The sequence below is a fragment of the Silurus aristotelis genome (assembly GCF_946808225.1).
Source record: "Silurus aristotelis genome assembly, chromosome: 1".
Taxonomy (NCBI): Eukaryota; Metazoa; Chordata; class Actinopteri; order Siluriformes; family Siluridae; genus Silurus; species Silurus aristotelis.
Genome location: NC_139574.1, coordinates 30,809,704 through 30,835,629, shown reverse-complemented (window position 1 = coordinate 30,835,629; position 25,926 = coordinate 30,809,704). Strand labels below are relative to the sequence as shown.

Sequence of the window (25,926 nt, the reverse complement as noted above, 5' to 3'; positions counted from 1 at the left end):
CTCTAAACTCTAGCAAAGCCCGATTTCTCATACCATATAATTGTATTACATCATTAAGCAGTCCATGATTTCGAACTATTACTTTTATTTGTACTTTTTATTTTCTAATCCTCTTCAGGGTCTCGTCAAAACCAGCCCCTAGATATTCCAGCCATGTTTTGCGACATAACTTGCATACCGTTGTGTTTTGTAACTCATCGCACACACAGCACATCACCCGGGGTTTCTGTTTACCAAAACAGTCATTAAAAAATCCATTTTAAAATTGTTTATTCTCAGAATTTCATCAGAAACAATTGAAATAATAAAAAAAAATGTAAGTAATTTGATTCAAACCATGTGAAGAACATGGACGCGTCACTTCAAGCTAGCTAAGATACATTTCAGACAGGTATCTGGTATAAAAATTGTAAATTCTAACTTGGTTTCGGAAAAATTGCGATAACCTTAACATGCAACAAACATTCCATTACACGATCAGAGGCAAACTTACCAAACACTTAAAGCTGGCCAGTGTACTGGACACAAAATGTAAATACTATATTTCTTCTATATACCTTCCAAGGCAACATTGGATAACAGCTAATAACAAAAACAGATACCAGTAAATGAATCCAGTTGTTCAGGAACAAATATAGTGGTAACTATTCACTATATTCTAAGTTTACAAAGAATTTTAGGCCAACTGATTCCTTACATGCAGCTTGTGCTTGGGGAATTAAAAGTTGTTAGGATTTGTTGAATTGTGGTGAAACAATACATTCAGTTCGGTTTTAATGCTCCTAAATGCTTTCATTAAAATAGCACATACGGTCTTTCTAGGTGTTTCATACCTGAGAAGAAACAGTGTAAAGAAAACAAAGAAAAATAGATAATCACAAAGTCCTAAAAATGTTTGTGAGCTGCGTGCGGAAACTAGACGGCTGAATTTGCACATGAACAAACTAAAGTGTAAAAAATTTTGTGACAGATTCAAGAAGACTGGAAATGTGTCAGTGTGTTTCAATGCCAGGTCTCTTTGACAGATAACAAAAAGGATTTCAGCATTGCTAATTACTAGCGGCCAAAAAATCTGTTCTACTATTTAGTCCTTTTTCCTAATTTGGGAGACATGATCTAATTTTTGTTTGTGATGTTTCTCTACAGTGAATTGTCCCACCAAGTGAGTGGGGATGCTTTAGTGCAACGTTTTTTAGGATCGCAGGTGTACCCCTTAGGGCAACAATGTTTCATGTCTTTGCAACACACCGCCTAGAGAATGAAGAAAAGAATAAACAATCAACTTTACATTTCACAAAGAAAAATTTAACATTACCTCTGATTGTTACAAAGTGCTGACAAAATGTTAAATAGCTTCATAAGAAAAACGTTCCTACTTCAACGATTACACAAATCATCTTATGTGGCACAATCTTATGAAAATGTGATTACTACAGACACTATAACCTGCGACAGAAAATGCTGTCTAGGGAATTCAATTCAAAATATAAAATAAAAGTTACCTGCACAAATGGACAGCAGGCCCAATCTTCATCTGATACTCTACAGCAGGTTTGACTCTTAGGGCAACGTTTTGTTGCATCACAAATCACATCATCCTCATCTTCAGAGAGTGCACGTATGAGCGAGAGCGCAATGGTGTGTGTGGTGGAAGATTTAATGCAGGTTCCGCTCTGCAGGTCACAGGTGTAGCTTTGAGGGCAGCAGTGCTCGTGGTCCTCACAACACACCGCCTACAAAAGAAAAAGAAACATAACTGTCCAGCATATGAGACCCAGTGCGCAAGTAGTCACTCAAAACCCAACCCAGACTCACCATGACCAGTGGACAGCAGCCCCACTTCCCTGTGCGTAATCTGCAGCAGGTGGTGCCGGCTGCACAGCTCGTGGTGTTGTCACACTTTACATCCTCAAAGTCGTGCCTGACCTCTGACCCATGAATGCTCATGGCTGGCTGCTTCTTGAACCACGGGATTTGATGTTTTCCTTTCCTGCACGCCGGCTTCTCCTTATCGCAGATGTAGCCACTGGGACAGCAGTAATATCCGTCTAAACAGCACACAGCCTGCAGACAGATGAGGGTTTCAACCTTACAAATAAATTATTGGAATTGTTATTCAGTCAATAAAATCATAATTACTGTGTAATAATCATCATAATGTTAGAAGAAGAAGATTGAGAAAAAAAAAAGATCATGATTCACTTGAACACATGATCAGTGGGGTAAAACACCCCCTGGTTGAGTCGAGTCTTTTGACACCCTTACCAGGCAACCCAAGTAGCTTATGTTTAACAAAGGTTAATTAAGAGTAGAGGAAGAAACATGAAAATAATGACTAAAAATAGAGAATTCCAGGTATTAGAAAATGAGAAGAATAAAGAGAATAAATCACCAAAACAAAAAAAAGAGAGGAATTAAATGAGAAGAAATAGAACAAGAGGTAAAAAAATGAGTAAATATATAAAGAATATATAAATACAGTGTAATATAATGGGAATAAAAGTGTAGGCCACCACAAATGAAAGCTACATTGTCTGTGTGTGATTTTAAGTGACCTGTGGCAGAGGGCAGCAACCCCACTTCTTGAGTTTTTCCATATAGCAGCAGGTGCTGCCTCTGGGGCAGCTGGTCTGGGCATCACATTTGATTCTATGGTGCAGGCTTGACTCCATGTTAGTGCTGGGCTCAGAGATAGAGCTGTGAGTCACACTCTGTGCTGGCTGTTTTTTAACCCAAGGCATGCTGGGTAGAGAAGTGTGTTCACAGGACTGCTGAGCAACGTCACACTTGTAGCCCTGAGGACAACAGTGTTCATGATCTGCACAGCAAACGGCCTGGGGGTGGGGGGTGGGGGGGGGGGGGGGTTTGGGGGACAGAGACATGTACGCTTGTGTTAGAATATTTGACAACTAGTTAAGAGTTAATGCAGCCTTATATACAGTAGAAACGTGTGTGTGTGTGCGTGTGTGTGTGCGTGCATGTACCCGTGGCAGCAAGCAGCAGGCCCAGGTTCCTGATTTCTCTTTACAGCAGGTTGTACCCGTTGGACATGTTGAGGTCTCATCGCAGCGCTCGTTCTCAGGCCCTACGACCACAGCAGGAATCTTGCTCAGCCAGGGAATGGTCAAGCGGACGCCTGCATCAGGGACACCGTCGCACGTCCCCGCCGCCACATTACACAGAGTGTTGTGGGGACAGCAGTGTAGATGATCCTCACAACACACAGCCTAGAGAAACAAACACTAACTATATTGTTTCTATAACGACTCTAATGTCAGATCCCTGAGAAATAAACACATGTAAATGCTGATACAATGAAAGAGTATACATTCATTTTTTATAAAAATATTTATAGCTGGTAGAGCAGGAGGGACAAAAGGAAACTGTTTATTATTGATGAGGGATAACAGGAAACAGGAAAAGTGCACCCACTTTTGGTAGAGGGCAGCATCCCCATGCTCCGGAAGCCAGCTTGCAGCAGGTGGCATCTTGTGGGCATGAAAATGACTCGTCACATTTCTGATTGTCAGGTTTTGAAGGACATTTGGACACTTTATCTGGACAAATCACTTTATATACACACACACACACACACAAACACACACACAAACACACACACAAACACACACACAAACACACACACACAAAAAGTAGATCAATAAGCATCATTCAAAAGAAGTTTAATTGACTCAACTTACTAGGACATATCTGTAAAAAAGCGTTTTTTTTCCTTTTTTACTGATAAATTAATCAGTCCATCTGAAAAGTGAATGCCCATATACAAGCTCAAAACTGCATTTCGTTGCTGTGTACCTGTACAATGCAATGACAATAAAGTTCCATCTATCCATCCATCCATCCATCCATCCATCATTTGTTAGTGAGGGTTATCAGTGAAGAAAGTGACAGGAAATTACATCATACCTCTTTTTCCTCCCTGAACAGCAGGGAATTTTCTTAGAAGAGGGATGGAGCCTTGAATGGAGGTTACACACCTCGAATGAGAGAGATCACATGTCGTGCCCTCTGGACAGCAGTGCATTTTATCTTCACAACACACCGCCTACACACACTCACAAACTTAATCAACTTCAAACACACACAATCTACATACACAGGCAAAAAGTTTGTGTATGTGGAACACACAATGAAACAGACATGCAGAAAGAAACACATACATTGGGCATAGGACAGCATCCCCAAGACCCATCAGGCATCTGACAGCAGGTCGTGCCATCAGGACATTCAGACTCCCCGTCAGGACACTCTATTGCCTGTGAGCGGCAAAAAGACAAACAGGAGGTGGGGGTGTTTTGGAGATAAACGCTTCAATATTCATTTAATGTTCAAGTGGTGAGTTTGTGGTTGTGCTGGTAGCCTGTTAGACTGACTACCACTGGCACTGTTTACATTGTCTCACACCATTTATCTTGGTCGCTGTTCTAAACACTACGCCGGTTGTGTCTGCCTTTGAGTGCAGGCGCGAAAAAATGTTCGAATTGCGAAAAACTTTGACAGGTGAAGGTTCAGTTGTGAGAGCAGAAAACCATGCGGGAATCATCCTGGGCTGACGCTCAATCATATCATATTTAGAAATGTCCCTCTATATTATGCAATTCAAAATGACAAAAAAATAAAAATAAAAATAAAAAAAAATTATTTTTTTTTTTTAGTTTAGGCATTTGATTCACCATTGTGATTAAAATATGGTTTCCAAAAATTTTTGGAGTTGGGGTTACAAGTCATAATCATTACTCGCACACAGGATGTAATATTCATTGTGTGCTTATTAATATTATAAACAGCAGTTAAGCTAATTACTGCTTCTCTTCTACCCATCCCGAGGCATTGTGTGCCACTTCATTAAGATTTCGGACCTTCAAAACAAAGATGCCGACCCCGTGAAGATCCCGAGCCATCTAGAAATCTACCAGCTCCAGTTGGATCCCACTTCATTTCAGACAATGGACTTTGAGGATAAACAACCTCTTAATCAATAGTCAAATTAACATTCGATATATTCCGTTTTGCGATCATTAAACATTCTGGCATGGAAGAGTGTGTTGAATCTATAATGATCTCTAGATGTTGAGCTAATTTGTGTGTTGATCAAGACCTCCTGGTTACACAACTCCAACTGACTGTATTAGACTGGAGAAACAACATTACTCCATAATCACCCTTGTTATTTGTCACTGTCCGGCAATGTCCAGCCACAGGCTGCTTATAGAGGATAAATACACAAATTTAAATATAAGTAAACGTTATTTTTAGATGATGCTTCTATTCTGTAAGGATACTTTAAAACAACGTATAAATGTTAAAAGCGCTATGGGAATCCAATTTAAATGAATTGTTTCTGAGTGAGTGAGTGAGTGAGTGAGTGAGTGAGTGAGTGAGTGTGTGAGTGTGTGAGTGTGTGAGTGTGTGAGTGTGTGAGTGTGTGAGTGTTACCTGAGGTAGAGAGGTCTGCTTGGTTATGACTCTCCTCACCCACTCCAGATTGTGTGTCTTGTTCACACACTTCCCATGCTGCATATCACATAGTGTTCCCTCATAGCAGCAGTGCAGGTGATCTGAACAGCACTCAGCCTGCAAGAAAACACACACACACACACACACACACACACACACACACACACACACACACACACACACACACACAGTTGTCTGTTGATTTCTGTAAAGCTGCTTTGAGACAATGTCTGTTGTGAAAAGCGCTATACAAATAAACTTGACTTGACACTTAGCAGACTGCATAGATCTTATTATATTACAGGTAATAATAATAAAGAATTGTGTGTACAGATTGCTCTCTTTGGCATAAACACACTTACATTAGGCAGCGGGCAGCATCCGTATCCGCCCCATGGATTTTGACAGCAGGTGTTTCCTTCATCACACATTCCTCCATCAGGGCAGATAAGAGCTCGGCACACACTCAGCACACACGCCAACACATAAACACTTGCACGCATCTGTAAGAGAGACAGATTTTTTTTTTTATACATTAAACACTAATATTACCTACCAACTTATTTCCCAAAATAGTGTAGCTACATTTCTGCCACATTTAGTGGAAGTTTGACACAGTTAGGATACGAATGTGAGACAGATCCGTAAACAGCCTTAAAAACCCGACTAAATGATCTCATTTAATAAGAACTCATAAACAAAAGGACACAGTCCAGAGCTTTATCACAACAAGACACAACTTTATGTTTGGGTTTGTTTCGAAGAGAAGATGACAGTCACGCTTATTGAGTTTAATACAAGAGTGTATGATGACTACAGTACCAATGCTGACTAGAGAAATGCTTTGTGCTATAGAGACAAAGAAAACAATCACCCACTGAGTTGCTGTTAGAGAAGAAACGACTGTGAATTAGGACCAGACCTCGGTCAGTCCTGCAGAATGTGTAATCACAATGTAAAGCTCACCTTCAGTGTTGGTTTAACTGGTATTGATCAAACTGAAGATCTTAACATGAAGTCCCTGAACTCCAACCTAAAACTGTATTTCACACACCTTTAAATACAAATGCACAAACATTTACAATGCAAATTAGTTCAGATCAAATGTAAGTATGATATGATTGTTTTTCATTTCTTCACTACAGGCCCTCCCATGACTATGAAGCTTCTACAAGAGTCTACTAAATGACTGACAGGTTTCTTCTCAGCTACTTACACTTGCCAGGAGTACGCCTTCAGCCCATTTTGTTTACTTATCATGCATAGTATTTGTATAAGTAGAGAAAGTAAAATAAATAAATAAATGAAATACACCTTTAATACACAGCTCTTCTGTATGGCAGTGCAGTCACATCCAGTGATATGTCAAAAACAATGTCATTTATTTGCTCGGTACACACGCCTACACGTTTACGTTTTGAACATTTTATTTATCTAATACACTGAAATACTGATTAAAATGTGTAAAATAATGAAGCATCCCAAAGAAAAGCTTTAAGACTCTAAACTCAACTAACTGGCTATTCAGCGGCTCGATGTCAAATGTAAATGTACAAAACGCATCTAGGGGCCTACGTAGTTGTAATAAAGCGAGACTTGGTGCACTACTGAGTGCATTTAAATAGGGATGGAAATGTTATTTGGACAGAGCTTCCGCTGAAAACGCTTATAGCACAAGCTAGCTGAATTCCTTCGTTCACAAAAACAAAACTATACATCACGAAACAAAGTCACACGGCCGTTTTGGTTAATAAAATGGAGTTTAAGAACAGCTTACCAGGACGAGTATTGACTCTTGGGCTGTATTACAGCTCGAAAGCGCTCTAGTGACAAAGTGGATAAATAAGCTTAAGGGCTCACGTGACAGACATTCTCTTGTCATGTGACTTTACTGAACATGGCCGAAATTCAATCGGTGTGCTGTAGTTGCTTCATTTGAGTGACAAAAAAAAAGAGACAATTTACTGATGTTATTATAAGTATTATACTTATAAAATCTAATAATAATAATAATAATACATGTTATATTACTAAACGCGAACTATATAGGCTTTAAAAGGGTCACGCTCTTGTGCACTATTGGAACAAAAAGCAGTTTGAGATCGAGCCCACAAGGCTTTCGTCATAAGTGACTGTGATCATCATCACATGTTGCTGGGGTCAAAGATTTCTATCTTCCATTAGTCCTTTTTAGTCCGCACTGCAGGCCCTTGTACATTAAAATTCATATTGCTTTCGAGGTTCTGACTCCAGGCCCATTTTCAGGTGTACAATAAGTCTGCATTTTCAACTCCTTTGATTGGCTGGTCAAAGAGCGCACCAGTCAAAGCTCGCAAACCGCATCTGTAGCAAACTGCACAAACTCGAATATTTCCGTGTGGATTTAATAGCAGTTTTCTCACTCCTCAATGGCTGACAGAGGAGAAGAAATGGATTTGGTCACAAAATTAACTATGCAACATTTTAAAGACAGCCTTTTCAAGAGCAGCCTTAATCAATACTCAAAACAACTTTATACATACAATGTTTCTCAATCATTGAACATTTGATAGAGGAGTTGGTGTTGAATCAATAATGAGCTCAGATAAACAAATTTATGAGCTGCTCATGAGCTCATGGGGCCAGTTGTTCAAAAAGTTTAATCTGGATCAAAATGATCCGGATTTGGAAATCCCATTTTTTCATATCCAGGATCAGGTAATCCGTCTTACTTTTATACCGGTTTTTCAGAGCAACATTGGACTGGATCACCCTGATCCAGATACACAGTTTTCAAGATTACCAAATCCGGATTACCTGTGCTTTAAATAGGACAACATATCACAATGTGGGCTATCAGCTATGTAAAGAACAGGTAGAAGAGCCAACATGGGGGTCACTGTAAGAGTTTTTTATGTTGAGACAAAACACAAAAATAATAAACATCCACTTCCATTTATCATTTATTTTATGACCCCTAATCTGAGTCACAAAAAATATTAACCAGATATACACTAACAAATACATTGTGGATATTTTGGAAATGTCTTAAAAAAATAAAATGGCTAAATGTCCAATAGTTAACAAAATAAAGAACGTTCAGGGTTCTGTTTCATCTGAGGAGGAGAGACCAGCATTTCCAAGCTCTGCTTTGGTTTGCTGCAGTTTGGTCAGCTTGATTTGTTCCTCTGCCAGGAGTATTTGTGCTTCTGCTCTTTCAGTCTCTCGTTGTAAAAGTATTTTATAGGCATCATCATTATTATTCGGCAAAGGATGCTTCAACACTGCTCATTGCAAAACAAGATGTGCAAATGAACGTTTAAATGGAGTTCTGAAGAGACGCTTTGCATGCCTTAACTACTTTCGAGTGGAACCACAGAGAGCATGCAACATAATACTAGGGTGTATCGTCCTGCACAACATCGCTACCAGGCGCAATGTCCCTCTCTGTGATGATGTTTATGATGCACCTGAGCCTGTTGAAGAACCAGACCAACCTCTGGCATTCTGTCAGAATGAGGGACTGACTGGACATATAGTGAGGGATGCAATTGTTAGACATTATTTTTGACAGGCTCATCTCTGATGATTGTTTTTTTTTTTTTTTTTTATTAATATATGGTGATGAATGACAGAAAAATTGAATATATTATTTTTGTTTGTTATTGAAATCTGTTTGGGGGATTATTTCATATTTCATTATTTTTACTTTACTATACTGAATAGCTTAATTGGTACCCTATGTCTACTATATCTACTTTATCACTGTTACAACGGTTAAACAAGTCAAGTGCAAAATATAAATAAAAGTATATACACTAAATGATACAAATGTATAATTTGACCATTTTGAAAGTTTCACTACATTTTCCTCCTGGAATCTACCTTAAAATCCTACCCCCTGTTGGGATCAGGATAATCCTGTTTTTTTTTTAGATCATAGTTATCCAAATTCTACTGACAAGTTTTTAACAACACAAAGGTTTGATCCAGATTTAAACTAGGATTGGATTCTGTGATCTAATCCGATTTCAGATTCCTTCTTTCCCTTTTGAACAACCCATTTTCAAGATTTGATCCAATCCAATAACCAGAATCCGATCAGCTTACCTTTGAACAACTGGCCCTTGGTTACACAACTGTATAAGACTGTAGAAATAACACTACTCACAATCACACACTCAGGTGCTCATGTTATTACTCATTCTCTGTTCTTTTAAATGTTTTATTGATTTATAATCACACACTTGGTGTCATCCAGATAAGGATGGGTTTCCATTTTGAGTCTGGTTCCTCTCAAGGTTTCTTCCCCATATCTATGGGAGTTTTTCCTTGCCACAGTCACCCCTGGCTGCTCATTGAGAATAAATACTGTACATAAATTTAAATATAAGTGAACTTTGTCTCAAAACAACTTTTACAGAATGTAAAAATTATAGAACAATGTCCACTTGTTCCCGGTGCATGTTGGACTCCGGCAGGGCTGCCCTTTGTCACCGGTTCTGTTCATAATTTTTATGGACAGAATTTCTAGGCGCAGCCAGGGGCCGAAGGGTGTCCGGTTTGGTGACAACACTATTTCGTCTCTGCTCTTTGCAGATGATGTTGTCGTGTTGGCTTCATCAGACCAGGACCTTCAGCACGCACTGGGACAGTTTGCAGCCGAGTGTGAAGCGGCTGGGATTAGAATCAGCACCTCCAAATCCGAGACCATGGTCCTCAGTCGGAAAAGGGTGGCTTGCCCACTTCAGGTTGGTGGAAAGTTCCTGCCACAAGTGGAGGAGTTTAAGTATCTTGGGGTTTTGTTCACGGGTGAGGGAAGGGTGGAACGGGAGATTGACAGACGGATCGGTGCAGCTTCTGCAGTAATGCGGTCGATGTACCGGTCTGTCGTGGTGAAGAAAGAGCTGAGCCGCAAGGCGAAACTCTCGATTTACCGGTCAATCTACATTCCTACTCTCACCTATGGTCATGAGCTCTGGGTCATGACCGAAAGGACAAGATCCCGGATACAGGCGGCCGAAATGAGCTTTCTCCGCAGGGTGGCTGGGCGATCCCTTAGATAGGGTGAGAAGCTCGGTCACTCGGGAGGAGCTCAGAGTAGAGCCGCTGCTCCCCCACATCGAGAGGGGTCAGCTGATGTGGCTCGGGCATCTGTTCCGGATGCCTCCTGGACGCCTTCCTGGGAGGAGACCCCGGGGAAGACCTAGGACACGCTGGAGAGACTATGTCTCCCGGCTGGCCTGGGAACGCCTCGGTCCCCCCCCGAAAGAAGTGTCTAGGGAGAGGGAAGTCTGGGCATCTCTGCTTAGACTGCTGCCCCCGTGACCCGGCCTCGGATAAGCGGGAGAAGAAGATGATGATGATGATGATGTCCACTGGTAAAAGTGCTATAGAAATTTTATTGAATTTAACTGAAAATCTGGACATCAGGAAAAAAAGTCAGTCTCGGTTGATAGTTTTTTAATCCAACTGAAAATAATGTGGATGGAAAAGGGAGTTACAAATAAACAGATGAAATAATTATAATGTACAAATACAAAGCTCTGGTTTTTGTTATACATTGTAAGTTTGTAAGCTACTAAACAGATACTGCTGGAGAGCTATAAGCTATTATCCATTGCCTAAACAACCTTTTTAACTGGCCAACAGGTCATACAGTCATGCATTATCAGCTAATGTCACTGAACTACTACAGAACATAATATTAAGAACCTGAATGTATAGAATGAAAATAGAAAACACTAGTGGTGATTTAAATGAAGCATATGGTTGGCTGGACTTGCACCCAACTAACTTCAGCGTTGCGAAGAGATACCATTCAATAAAAGAAAAAATTAAAACTTGCCAAACGCAAGCAATTCATCATCTTGTCAATGAGGTGCATCGTAAACATAACATTTGATAAATGATTATTATGAGGGATGTAAAGTGAGGTCCTTTTGGCTCGGGAGGTTCTCTTGATTTGTTGAGCTGGCTTGGTGCGAGTGTCTTGACCTCTTGCCCCTGAAGACGGCACTGCCCTCCTCCCCGCTTTCTCCTTCCTCACGCTCGAGTCGTCCTCTTTTCACAAAGTGCTGGATCCGTGATTCGAGACTCTCGCAGCGCGGCCGCTCCAGTAGTGGGCGATAGTTACGCTGTCGGGATCCTTCCATGAGGCAGCACTGCATGATCGCTGCTTTATCCGTGAATCGGATTTAAAATATTACTCATTAGTGCTGGTAAAATATCCAATCTATTTAAGCAGGTGGAGTTAAATATAAATGGAAAATTGTAACATGTTTTTACACACAGTGACTTATCACACACACACACACACACACACACAACACACACACACACACACACACACACACACTCACACATACCCGTCTCTGTGCTCTGCAGGCCATGCATCATGCCATGTAGCACCTGAGCTTTCACTGCAGTCTGAGTCCACTGTTGGAGAAGAGAGCTCAGCACATGGCTCTCCTCCTCAGCCTCACTAATCCAATTTAGGCCATCGAAATGACACTCGTACAACACCAGTGGATAATCCACAGCCATGCTGAAAAAACAACAACAACAAACAAACAAACAAACAAAAAAAACAAAAACATTCTAATGATTATCAAAGATAATCAACATAACAGGGAAGTTTGCTTTTTTGCTTTGTTTAAGTAACATGAACTTTACAAAAGATTTAAGTATTAAAAATTGTTGCATTAAATGTAAACAAAAGTATATAATTACATTATACAACTATAAAAGATACAAAATCTTTTTTTTCCATGAAGAAGAAAATGGTAACAATTAGGCATAATCCTCTTTTTACCAGGTTGCAAAAGCCCTGAAATTCTCTGTCCAGTCTCATTATAAAATAGATCATTCTTTCACTACTAATTTGTAGTGTCTTGGTCATTGCATGTGTTTTATTCCACTTCAAATGATACAATTTGTGTAAAGTACCATTATAAAATTATTTATTGTTATTTTTTTATTAAGTTTAAATTATTATTCCAATTTTGTATTCGATAATTGTGTCACCTGTACTGTGGCTTCCGGGGATTGTTCTCAACATCTAATAGCTGACTGATGATTTCTGGTGCTTCCAGCTTCTGGCCAATCAGAAGCAGCACAGCCATCATGCAACGTACCTGCACATATTATAACAAATGATAATATAAAAAAATCACTTTTTACAAAACAACTAAGTATGATGTGATGTCAAAGACATGACTGGACAACTGATAAGGAATCACTGAGCTAGAAGAGAGAGAATAGGTTATCTCGACATTAGCATGTGCTGACCTGGTGATACAGGAAGGCGAGACCTTTGACCTCGAACACGTAAAGTCTCTGAGGGTCAAAATGTGAGGGGTGACAGGGATTGCATGGCTGAACGCTCGTGGATGCGATCGTTCTCTGGAACTGCAGAACTCCGTTACCTACGTCCATCTTACACAGGTTCCTGAAGTCATGTGTGCCCTCATATCTGCACAGATAAATGCGTTAAAAAGCACACAAACAACACTACAATAGACGCTGTCTCTTGATTTCGTTATTTTAGTGTACCCTTTGGCTGCTTCAGCCATGAGCTCTATGTCCAAGTTCCCTCTGGGAAAGTAATACCGGTACGTTCGGGACTGACAGTCGAAGCGTGCACTGAACCCACTGGGCACCGGAGACCAGCTGAGAGCCCGGATGTCTGAAGGTAGGACTCTGTTCAGCATCTTTACATAAGGCAACTCTGCTGTAGCTCCACTGCCAGCTTTAGGTTCAACACCACCAGGAACAGTCACACCCACACCTCTGAACTGACTTGAGCGCAGGTCAATAGATATGACCTAGAGTACACAAAGATCTTCATCAATGCCACAATTGTTATTTTAATATTTCCTTCCTACCGCTTAGTTAATTGCAGTCCATAACGATTTCTCCACCTTATGTACACTATTGTAGAAGACTGTCAGGTGGCCAAAATCAACTGCTAAAAATATATATCTGCAAGATTGTTTGCGAATTGAAGTCAGACACATAGAGCAAATACCTACAGCCATTATACTTCATTTATACTTGATTTCACTGCTTTAATTGTGGCACAGCTATTAATATTCAAACCGGCATTGCTGTATTCATTTTTTTTAAACAAACCTTAAAATACTGCGACATACATATTATTTTTAACCATATTATAATTTTTAACCATTAAAGGAATGTTGAAACGACTTTCTAATTAAAATAAAATAAAAAACTGCAGATCGCATTTCATATGCAAGGTTGGTTGATACTATTGGTAGTCTATTGCCCTCTGCTGGAAATGTTTTGAACCACAGTAAAAGATTGTAAATACGATTCTTATGGTTACTAGGTATTAAATATTTGGTAACACCAAAGTGCACGACAAGTCGGTAAAAACCCAGCGACTTCAAGTGCAGTAGGTTATGACATCATTAAACGTATAATATTGCTGTTATAATAACCGCCACTTTTCTGGGAAGATGTTCCACTAGATTTTGGAGTTTGCTTTCGGAGATTTGTGCTCATTCAGCCACAAGGGTGTTAGTAGGATCAGGTCACATTAATCCAACAGGTTTTCAATAAGTTTGGGGTCAGGGCTCTGCAGCAGGCCACTTAAAAGCATCCACTCCAAAAACTTGCAAATTATATGTTAATAGAGTTGCCTTTGTGCATATTTTGAACACGTTTGGGTCTCCCAGTTCTAATGAATGGAAAATGTAGGGGGTCTTGGATGCAGAAGCAGTACAACTGTGTGCACCTTCAACTTTTAGGTTTAAGGTGCACACCTATGTGTGGTTCTGGGGCAGAACCACACATAGGTGTCCACACACATATTTGTGCTTATACTGTATGCTTTATGATCTCTCCTAACGTATACATTCCCATGGACTGAACTCTTCACCTGTGAGAAAGCGCTGACTCCTTTATCCGTCCGACCACAACGATGGTAATTGGAGCTCTGCCTATCCTGGATCAACTTGGTTTTCAGCAGAGCTTCAAACACTTGGGCCTCGACTGTGTTGTCCGTGTTCTCCTGTACAGCAAATCCCTGGTACTGCCAGCCCAGGTACGCCAGGCGCAGCGCCACATGGCGACGTGGGTGTGCGCCAAAGTCGAACACCCTCTTCCTTTTCTTCCCGCTTCCTCCGTTCTCCTGGGCCTTCGGGGCAGGTGTCTCCTCTTTCTCTCCTTCTACTTCATCACTCTTGTTCCTCAGCTGGGCTTTTAGTTGCTCCAGTTCATCCTCCAACAGCCTGATACGGGCCTGCAGGGCTTCCATGGGGCTGAGACGGGCTGTTCAGATTCTAAATAAATAAATACGTGTATTTAATGTAATCAGCAATATAAATAAACATTGCTCCATCCATGCACACGTGAAATTATCCTTGTTTTTGGGGCATCATTGATGGAGCGGTGCTTTGAGTAGATCATGTGCACAATGACACATGGTGCTTTTGTGTGGGTTTCTTTTGCATTCTTATATTCCTCCACAACCTCCAAAAAATGTGGTAGTGTGTGTGTGTGTGTGTGTGTGTGTGTGAATGCATGAAAATCCAAATCTAAAATAAATTCTGTACATGAACAAGTGCTGAGTTCAGGTTTACTGTCATGGTTTGAGGATGGGGATCCCAATTTCCCTCATTACATAAGAGCATTTAAATCCCTCTTTTTAAAGGAACACATACATCATGATCTCTAAATAATTTTACAGCAAATTGATCAATGTTATTCTAATCGTGACAAGAAACAACAACAAAAAAGGCAGAAAAACGAGAATAATAAAAAGCTCAGTAAACTGTCGTTGCTGCTTTGGGCTTCATTGCAGAAATATATCAAAAGTCTTGAAACAACAGTTATCAAAATTACCCTAAATGTCATTTACAGTATATCAGATTTCCTACCTTGAAAACTAAACGTGAGACTTCTGTATCACCTTCCCGCTGAAACACCTGACAATTTAAACTAGACCGTAAAAAAAGAGCAGCACGTTGTACCTAATCCGCATGAGCAACTCGTAACAGTACACACGTGTGTATCAATAACAGGTTGTTAGTAATATAGTGTACTAGGTAGTGCGTGTATTCGCCTTTAACGCGTGTACTCTTCTCATCGTGCCCATAAGGAGAAAGGCGGTATTTGGGATTGGCCCCTAATGATAACGCGGAAGAAAATCTCCAGCGTTAACAGCTACGCATGTCGAAAATAAAGTAGAATAAAAGTGGGCTGTGTGAGATATATTTATTCTGTACGGACTTTATTAACCATAATCAAAATGATTGTTGAAATTATATTATTGATGTAAATCTATATGTTATCTGTCTAGTGCTTATAGGATTTTTATGATGTGCGTATTTTAGGTACACGGAATGTCTTCATCTGGACTCACACATCTCTGTTTACCATGTTTTCCAACCCAACCAGGAACAGTTTTAGCTCGTTTTGTTACACTGTGAATATATATATATATATATATATATATATATATATATATTCACAGTGTAACAAAACGATATATATATATATATATATATATATATATATATATATATATATATATATATATATATATATATATATATATATATATATATATACTTGTCTGTTAACTGCATTAAACCGAATAAGAACATTTGCGCCATTCTGTGTGATTCTTCCCTGATCAGAAAAAGCACCACGGGCATCGTAGATCGTATGGAAAACCGCTCCAAGGATCAAGTTTTGTTTGAGCATGATAAACATCTAGCAGTAATATTACAATCAGTTGTAATGGTAACGTTAACACGATGTGATCAGACCGACTTAATTTGTACCTCGAAACCTTTATTTTGGAAAATTAAATAATCTTAACGCCGCCATCTTGGATCGCACTATCTTCGCCGTACGCCCCTTTTCTTGTTGACGGCATCAGCCGGAAGCTGTTCGATCAAATGAACGTTGGTGGCTGAACCAGCAGCAGTGTGGGATATTTCACCAGTATAGAATCTGGTTAAGCAGTAAGTTAGCGGTGTATAGCTAACTGTGTTCAGCTGGTTAGAAACATGCAGAAGTATGAGAAATTAGAGAAGATCGGAGAGGGTGAGTGGGAAACGCCGGGCTCGATTTCCGCCGGTTGGGAACGACGCTCGTGCCGTTGCTAGCTAACGCTTAGCGTAAATGACGCGAACACACCGAATAGGTTTACTGGTTAAATTATATATTGTAGTATGCAGTTAATTATAGTGCATCATATCTGTGCATTATTGTTGTTAAAAAACGGAACTGTAGTCAGTGTTATTAAATGATTCATGCTGCTTTCAAGTGCAACCCGAAATGTTGTGATTTCGACTCTTCAAAACCGTTTCACTGGTTGGTTAATATTAAAATAGCGCCCTGTTTTCTACAAACATTAAAGTACATGACTTACATTTTCCATTTTATATCCTCAAACCCCAAGTAAAAATGTCAATATCTTTATATATATATATATAAGATGTATAGTGCATGTTAAAAGTGTGGAAGCACCCAGTCTTTTTTTTTTTTTGTGACACATGCATGTTCCTTTATTTTATATGCAACAAACTAGATAAAAGGCCAAAACACAAGAATTGGACAGTGGAATGAGTGTGTGTGGACAGATGAATCCAAATGTGACATTTCTGGCTCCAACAGAATAATTGTTATGTAAGATGGAGTACAGAGAGAAGATGTTTGCAGATGCCTTACAGCCAAACATGGAGGTTGAAGCTCAATGGTTTGGGGTTTATTTGAAGCAAATTTATTCCAGTTGAAAGGAATAATAAACCAACTAGTGCTGAGAAGATCGAAGCATTTTAGTCACTTGATTCTTGAATCTTGTTTATCAAAATGAACAAATCTTTTTGTGAGTCATTTTGGTTCATTTGACTCCTTTAATCCTCTTAATAACCTTCATAGCGTATTTGGGAGTCACGTGAAAAAAAGGATGAAAGACTCGGACCGGAGGACTCATGAGAAGAACGACTCAATTCTGTTTCCTTTGTAAAGCACTGCATAGCGTATATATATGGGAGTCATGAGATAAAAGAACAAACGATTCGCACGCGAACGACTCAATTCTGTTTCCTGTACATAACTTACTGAGATTTCATGACGCTTCGCTTATGCACATCTAGTAGAAAATGAACGAATTGCTCTTTGAGATTACGCTTTCTACTGAGTCGTATTAATGTCTCTTTCATTCATGAACGACTCATCACTAGAACCAACATGGCCATCGTTCTATAGTTTAACGCCACACAATTTAATCTGCACATGGAATGACCTGCTCAGTCACTGAATCTAAATCCTAATGAACTGCTCCGAAATGAACTGGATCACAAATATCCAACTAGTGAGGAACAACTTTGGCAAGGTTTCCATGGCAAAGTATTTCAGCTGAATATTTGTTTACATCAATTCAATAGATTTTTATTTGTAAAGCGCTTTTAACAATCAACATTGTCTCAAAGCAGCTATACACAGATAATGTGGTGATGATAATGAATGAGATTTTCCTTATACGTGTAAGTTTGTCCCTGATGAGCGTGCAGGTGGCGACTTGAACTGTCGTGATGCAAAGTAACAAAATGTCAAAGTAAAATTTCACACCAATAAATGACCTAGTTTTTGCGTATAAACAAAAGGAACATGCAGGTGACTCGAACTCCATAAAAGGCTCGGTGTTTCCACACTTTCATCAGGCACTGTACGTGTAAAAATGTTATGCAAGGAATAAATCAATCATGTGACGTGTTACAGGAAAAATAATCAAAGACAGGATGGTTTGATGAACCAGCGATACTGTGAACACCTGAAAATGACAGGTGTAAATGTTTTTCTTTAACAGCATGTCCTGAAGTGTTTATTTTCTTTTTTATTATTATCTATTTAGGCAGCGCTCAAGTTTAGCAAATTATTCAGCACCTCAGTTCAGATTTAATCATCATAATGAAAAAAAGAAACTCATTTTACATCAAGACAGTATTTTTTATTTATTTATTTATTTGTATTTTTTTATGAATGAGCCAGAGGAAAAAAACAGAAGTAAATTTTCTTTGCCTTTCTCACTCACACTAATGGCATACAGGTACCTATGGCACAGTGTTTAAAGCTAAAAACAGAGAGACGCATGAGATCGTGGCTCTGAAGCGAGTCAGGCTGGATGATGATGATGAGGTAAGGAATATGAACACAGCTTTGCCATAAATGGAGGCAATCCTTTAAGCTATTTAGTGTTTGTTTTTTCGTCTACTCCTTGTTTTAGGGGGTTCCGAGCTCAGCCTTGAGGGAAATCTGCTTGCTGAAAGAGCTGAAGCATAAAAACATTGTGAGGTAGGTTTCAGCCAAGGGGACACCATCTCTTCTGTTCCTGATAAATCTGCTGAACTTACATTCTTCAGCTGCCATGTGTGTGGGTTGTTTTGTAAGCTACATCTGGCACGATTGATTGATTTATTGGCATTTTACTGTATTTGAAGGCTACACGACGTGCTGCACAGCGATAAGAAGCTGACGTTAGTGTTCGAATATTGCGACCAGGTAAGATTCTCGATTCTCGTTTTACGATTGATAGCACAATGCTGGTTCTGATGATGTGGTGGAGAGATGATGCAGTCATTGTTTTAAACTGTCTGTGTAACACCGTTCTTCATTTTTACAGAGCCTCGTGTTCCAGAAATGAATAAAACTCTGTGTATGTTGTAGAAATATTAATGTAGACGCATTAGAACCAGTACAGTAATACACTACAGTTAGAGCCTCTGACCAATCAGCATGCATTTCTCCATCACAGTGCAGTTTTTTTTCCTACAGGATCTTAAGAAATATTTTGACAGCTGCAATGGCGACCTGGATCCTGAGATTGTCAAGGTCTGAGCTCTCTATCTGTACGGAAACACTACATTAGCAGTGTTGCGCCTCGCTAAATGTGCGTTTGCATTGCGTCACCGTTTTTGTTGTGCTGCAGTCGTTCATGTACCAGCTGCTGAAAGGACTCGCCTTCTGCCACAGCCGCAACGTTCTTCACCGAGACCTAAAGCCACAGAATCTGCTCATCAACAGGGTAGATGTTTGTTTTTTTCACATCGGTTGAACTACTGAACTGGGTCATGACCGAATTACTGCTGTGCTGTTTTTTTTTCAAACAAATAAAGCTGTATTCCAATTCAACTATACACAGTTTGGAAGAAACTGCCATGTTTAATATTCTTATATATATTTATTCTTATTTTCAGAATGGTGAACTGAAGCTGGCTGACTTCGGTTTGGCACGAGCATTTGGAATCCCTGTACGATGTTACTCAGCCGAGGTAAGATCTATAAAATGCATGCTGATTGGTCCGAATGTGCCGATAGTGCAGCTGTAAATCCCGGGTTCATATTAACACACTAAATATAGTGCTGACAAATTATCGTTTTAGTAGCAACTGCTCATTTATAGGCACTTGCCGTTTATAGCTACTTTAACATAAGTGAGAACAGGAACACATTAAAACAAATGAACACGTACATACCTGATTCCAAAAAAGTTGGGACACTGTACAAATTGTGAATAAAAAAGGAATGCAATAATTTACAAATCTCATTAACTTATATTTTATTCACAATAGAATATAGATAAAATATCAAATGTTGAAAGTGAGACATTTCGAAATGTCATGCCAAATATATTCTTACTCATTTTGGATTTCGTGAGAGCTACACATTCCAAAAAAGTTGGGACAGGTAGCAATAAGAGGCCGGAAAAGTTAAATGTAAATATGAGGAACAGCAGGAGAAACAATTTGCAACTTATTAGGTCAATAGGCAACATGATTGGGTATAAAAAGACCCTCTCAGAGTGGCAGTGTCTCTCAGAAGTCAAGATGGGCAGAGGATCACCAATTCCCCCAATGCTGCGGCGAAAAATAGTGGAGCAATATCAGAAAAGAGTTTCTCAGAGAAAAATTGCAAAGAGTTTGAAGTTATCATCATCTACAGTGCATAATACCATCCAAAGATTCAGAGAATCTGAAACAATCTCTGTGCGTTAGGGTCAAGGCTGGAAAACCATACTGGACACCACTGCATCACACACAGGAATGTTACTGTAATGGAAATCACAACATGGACTCAGAAATACTTCCAGAAAACACTGTCGGTGAACACAATCCACCGTGCCATTCGCCATTGCCGGCTAAAACTTTGTGAAAAATGAAGCCATATTGAAACATTAACCAGAAGCGCAGGCGTTTTCTCTGGGCCAAGGCTAATTTTAAATGGACTGTGGCAAAGTGGAAAACTGTTCTGTGTTCAGACGAATCAAAATTTTAATTTCTTTTTGGAAAACTGGGACGCCATGTCATCTGGACAAAAGAGGATAAGGACAAACCAAGTTGTTATCAACGCTCGGTTCAGAAGCCTGCATCTCTGATGGTATGGGGTTGCATGAGTGCGTGTGGCATGGGCAGCTTACACATCTGGAAAGGCAGCATCAATGCTGAAAGGTACATCCAAATTCTAGAACAACATATGCTCCCATCCAGACGTCGTCTCTTTCAGGGAAGACCTTGCATTTTCCAACATGAAAATGCCAGACCACATACTGCATCAATTACAACATCATGGCTGTGTAGAAGAAGGATCCGGGTACTGAAATGGCCAGCCTGCAGTCCAGATCTTTCACCCATAGAAAACTCATAAAGAGGAAGATGCGACAAAGAAGACCTAAGACAGTTGAGCAACTAGAAGCCTGAATTAGACAAGAATGGGACAACATTCCTATTCCTAAACTTGAGCAACTTGTCTCCTCAGTCCCCAGACTTTTGCAGACTGTTATAAAAAGAAGAGGGGATGCCACACAGTGATAAACATGGCCTTGTCCCAACTATTTTGGGATGTGTTGATGCCATGAAATTTTAAATCAACTAATTTTTTCCTTAAAATGATACATTTTCTCAGTTTAAACATTTGATATGTCATCTATCTTGTATTCTGAATAAAATATTGAAATTTGAAACTTCCACATCATTGCATTCTGTTTTTATTCAAAACTTTTTTGGAATCGGGTTTGTATTTGCATGTAATAAAAATGTATTTCATTGTTACAATTATAAATATTATAAAACATATTGGTCACAATTGTAATAGATTTATTCAATCGTAAACACATTGGCACGTTTCAGGTGGTGACGTTGTGGTACAGGCCACCAGATGTGCTGTTCGGTGCCAAGCTCTACTCCACCTCCATCGACATGTGGTCCGCTGGATGCATATTTGCAGGTAGGAAATAAATCGCAAGTTACATCATTCACCCTGTTTACAGTGTAGAGCGTGGCATTTTTATTCTGTTTGCTTTATAGAACTGGCCAACGCAGGCCGGCCGCTATTCCCTGGAAATGACGTAGACGACCAGCTGAAGCGCATCTTCAGATATCCTGAAACTGCATTCACCTTATATATAAACACACACACACACACACACACACACGCACACTTTTGAATCAAATGTTTTAATGAAGTATTGTAAGAAGTCTCTTGTCAAAAGGCGACATTACTAGCATGTCAAAACAGTAGGGTTAAAGGTCATAGGCTTTAGGGAGGGGAGCTACATAGGCTTTTAAAAATCGAAATGATTTTTCTGCTACAGCGACAATTTGCAACCTTTTCAGAAATTAGTTTCTGGTTTGCCACATTTTGTAAACAGCATATGAAAACTTTAAAATGAATTGTATTTGGTATTTAGTCTTATTCTGATGTAAATAGATACAAATTGTAAATGTTTGCGTAAAAGTGTATTTTTAACGCTTATTAAACCAGCTTGTGATTGTTGAGATTTGTACACTCAAATGTATATTCACACCATTATTGTAAATATTATTATTTTCCGTAATAGTAATCGAACTGCTAGTACTAGTGATGATGACGACCCTTTCGCCTTTATACACTTTCTTTAACCTTTTGATCACGTTATTGGGCACGCCAACAGAGGAACAATGGCAGACTATGACCAAACTCCCTGATTATAAGGTAACACGTCATCTAGAACACTCTACATTTATTCCTTTTAACGTCTCGCACTGCTTAGTGCTACGCCTACTGACTGCTGAGCTGATCAATAGTACCCGAGTGCAATTACGTCATTTAACCTTGGAGAAAAGTTTGTGTGGTTTAGGTCCAGCAAATCTGTGTCTAAATTGAATTGTTTTATTTATTTTTTTCCCAGCCCTATCCGATGTACCCTGCAACTACATCACTCGTGAATGTGGTCCCTAAACTCAGTAGCACGGGACGGGATCTACTACAGGTAGGGCATTACAGGGGGGAAAAATGCGTGCTTTTAGTTTATTGTTATTATTAGTTTTATTATTTAGTATTATTATTTAGTTTATTATTATTATTTAGTTTATTGTTATTATACAGTATTAGCTTTTAGTTAATACTGTATACCTATAATTACTTCATACTATATTGATCTCCATTTGAAATGTTTTATTTGTATTTTATTTTAATTTTTTTGGTAAAGTGAACTAAAATGCACATATTTATTTGTATATGAATGTTTTAGTAAACTTTTTAGTATACAGCAAAAGAGGGTTGCCATGGAGTGAACATTTCCTGATAAATCTCAGACTTCCTACATTTTTAAGAATTACGAATGTAAATTCAAGATAGTCATCAAATCCTGTAACACATTTGGGGGGGCGATGCGCCCCTCATATTAGCAAAGTATTTTATTTTATTATTTTTTTTGTTTATAAATAAGCAAAACGTCTTAAATTTGCCAGGAAATAAGAACACTCCAGTTGTGTTTAACCCTGTAGCACACAATAAGCTTGGATTTTTTTTTCTTTCTTTTTGTTATCCATTTGGCACTCTGCTGTATTTGTGGTTTATGATGTAAGAATTTTTTTCACACTGATTAAATACCTTTCATCCAAAAAAAACCCCCCAAAAAACATTGCATTTGTTTGTACTGAAAGACGTGGTTTTGGCATTACATAAAATTGTAACAGTAGCAAATATGTTGCAAATACACTATTGGAAATTTTGTACATAAGTAAAAATTTATTTCTCTGCTTTTCGTTGTAGAACCTCCTAAAATGCAATCCAGTGCAGCGGATATCGGCTGAAGAAGCACTACAGCACCCGTACTTCGCCGATTTCTGTCCTCCTTAGTGGCCAAATTTGCTGAGCCTCATTTTTCACAATGGACCAACATGGTTGTACCTCACATGCACACCCCATCACAATTTTCCTGTGTCACCCACCATTGACATTTCTTGGTAGACACAACAATAACATTCACGCAGCCATGTAGATTCCACCCAGTGTCTCACAGCCACAGACTCGAGGGCAACGATCTGTTTTTTAAGAGCTCAGTTGAGCAAATTTTGACACCCATGAAACATTATTACTATTCTAACTATTACTATTTAATTCTTATTTGCACTTCCTAAACAGACGGTATGGGTGTGGCGAGTTTTAGTTACTCCTGCTCAGTGTTTAGTTTTATGTCTTAGTTTTGACTTGCTGTTCAGGTTTTCATCATTTTTAAAATAGTTACCTCCGTGTTACACGACTGCAGAGGTGCCAACATATTTAGATTCACTGAAGGGGAAAGGACTTGGGACGTGAACGAGACATGCACTTTCTTCGTTGCAGCACTTACTTACGGTTCGTGCCATCTTTATCAAAGTGAACTTTGACCTGTGAATCTGCAAACCTCAGCTTTGTGAGCGAGCAATTTCCCTCTGGGCTTAATAATATGATAAACTATTTATTTATTAGTCTAACAAATTAAGTAGCATCCCACCAGACCTTTTTCTTACTGTTTCCAGATAAATATCTGGAAGGAAAATCGGGTGTTGGCACCTCTGTGTAAGACCTCATTTGTCATTTAGAGAAGTTTTACAGAACAAAGTTTCACGTAGTAGTAATTCTTTTGTTTCTATTTATAAAGGTAGAGTTGTACCTTTATAACCAGTCAAGAATAAGACTGTTCTATGATGTGCGTCTTATAGGCCTCTGTTAAAGTGCAGAGGTTAGACGGATATGATACGAGTGAATCAGATCAAGCGCTTTTGAGAAACAATTTAATATAGCAGCCGATAAGTATTTACAGTATTGAGAACAAAAACAAAACTGCTGCACCTGATATACTTGTACCAGCACCACACACACACACACACACACACACACACACACACACAAAACGGTCACTTGTACTGAGAATAAAACATCACTAAAGTTATCTGATCTGATGAGTTGTGCTCCAAAGGCTGACAAGTTGCTTATGAACAGACTTAATAACAAGACATTTATGGTATAGTAATTGAGTACGAGTATATACAATGTGTGAGTGGTTTGGGAATTCTTACAAATTGGGTTTTGGCCAAAACTGGGTTTTTTTCCCCATTTTTTTCTTTGAAACCAAGGATAGGAAAGCTCCCTAAAGGAAATACTGTATACCTATAATTACTTCATACTATATTGATCTCCATTTGAAATGTTTTATTTGTATTTTTTTTTTTTTTTTGGTAAAGTGAACTAAAATGCACATATTTATTTGTATATGAATGTTTTAGTAAACTTTTTAATATACAGCAAAAGAGGGTTGCCATGGAGTGAACATTTCCTGATAAATCTCAGACTTCCTACATTTTTAAGAATTACGAATGTAAATTCAAGATAGTCATCAAATCCTGTAACACATTTTGGGGGGGGGGGGGGGATGCTCCCCTCATATTAGTTTTTTTTTTTTTTTTTTTATATATAAATAAGCAAAACGTCTTACATTTGCCAGGAAATAGGAACACTCCAGTTGTGTTTAACCCTGTAGCACACAATAAGCTTGGATTTTTTTTTTTTTTTTTTTTTTTTGTTATCCATTTGGCACTCTGCTGTATTTGTGGTTTATGATGTAAGAATTTTTTTCACACTGATTAAATACCTTTCATCAAAAAAACCCCCCAAAAAAACATTGCATTTGTTTGTACTGAATGGCATATAGTGATGTTACTCTCCGATTTCATGACCATTTAAATTTTATATATATATATATATATATATATATATATATATATATATATATATATAGAGAGAGAGAGAGAGAGAGAGAGATATATATATATATAGAGAGAGAGAGAGAAACATGTTTCAGCAGTAGACAGTGAGATCTAATATGCTACAAGAGATCAGTATGTGATTAACAGCAGGTGTTCATAAACTAATTTGCAGGTGCAATTTAACTACTACACATTTAGCCATTGCTAATGAAAGTTTTCAACTTACCATCAAGAAATTTCAGTTGTTCAAAGTTATTCTTCTCCCTAATCCATAATCAAGGACAGGATTCAATCAGACCTGTCCAGGTATGATGACAGATCATCAGTCACGTCCTCATGCCCTAATCTATATACAGCAACGATTGTTGAAGGCGTCCAGTGAAGAGAAATACATCCCCCTACCCAAACAATCTGAGGCGTCTATGCACAG

At 38.8% G+C, this 25,926-nt stretch overlaps 3 protein-coding genes across 5 annotated transcripts; 1 reads left to right on the top strand and 2 right to left on the bottom strand.

Moving 5' to 3' along the window:
- Positions 1–253: 253 nt before the first annotated feature.
- On the bottom strand, positions 254–7,568 carry grnb (granulin b). Of its 3 annotated transcripts, none has more exons than XM_083541432.1 (13): positions 7,253–7,568; positions 6,442–6,514; positions 5,838–5,978; positions 5,455–5,592; positions 4,179–4,274; positions 3,925–4,063; positions 3,721–3,813; positions 3,433–3,569; positions 2,985–3,227; positions 2,556–2,834; positions 1,816–2,064; positions 1,503–1,733; positions 254–1,251 (listed from the first exon to the last, which is right to left on the bottom strand). In XM_083541432.1, the coding sequence occupies exons 3-13, from the start codon at positions 5,976–5,978 to the stop codon at positions 1,141–1,143; spliced, it is 1,857 nt and encodes a 618-aa protein (XP_083397558.1). In that variant the 5' UTR covers positions 6,442–6,514; positions 7,253–7,568; the 3' UTR covers positions 254–1,140. The 3 variants fall into 3 exon arrangements, with proteins under 3 accessions (XP_083397558.1, XP_083397557.1, XP_083397559.1); XM_083541431.1 differs by having other exon boundaries at positions 6,442–6,529; positions 7,253–7,389; XM_083541433.1 differs by lacking the exon at positions 3,721–3,813 and having other exon boundaries at positions 6,442–6,529; positions 7,253–7,389.
- Positions 7,569–10,902: 3,334 nt separating this feature from the next.
- On the bottom strand, positions 10,903–15,563 carry pus3 (pseudouridylate synthase 3). The gene is made up of 7 exons (XM_083543119.1): positions 15,357–15,563; positions 14,357–14,759; positions 13,009–13,280; positions 12,745–12,928; positions 12,481–12,590; positions 11,817–12,001; positions 10,903–11,632 (listed from the first exon to the last, which is right to left on the bottom strand). Exons 2-7 carry the CDS (start codon positions 14,732–14,734, stop codon positions 11,370–11,372), a joined length of 1,392 nt encoding a protein of 463 aa, XP_083399245.1. The 5' UTR covers positions 14,735–14,759; positions 15,357–15,563; the 3' UTR covers positions 10,903–11,369.
- A 792-nt stretch (positions 15,564–16,355) lies between these two features.
- cdk5 (cyclin dependent kinase 5) lies at positions 16,356–25,151 on the top strand. The gene is made up of 12 exons (XM_083538582.1): positions 16,356–16,530; positions 18,539–18,627; positions 18,716–18,783; positions 18,930–18,990; positions 19,264–19,320; positions 19,418–19,513; positions 19,686–19,760; positions 21,615–21,711; positions 21,792–21,861; positions 22,398–22,458; positions 22,655–22,735; positions 23,521–25,151. Exons 1-12 carry the CDS (start codon positions 16,494–16,496, stop codon positions 23,605–23,607), a joined length of 879 nt encoding a protein of 292 aa, XP_083394708.1. The 5' UTR covers positions 16,356–16,493; the 3' UTR covers positions 23,608–25,151.
- The last annotated feature ends 775 nt before the right edge of the window (positions 25,152–25,926 follow it).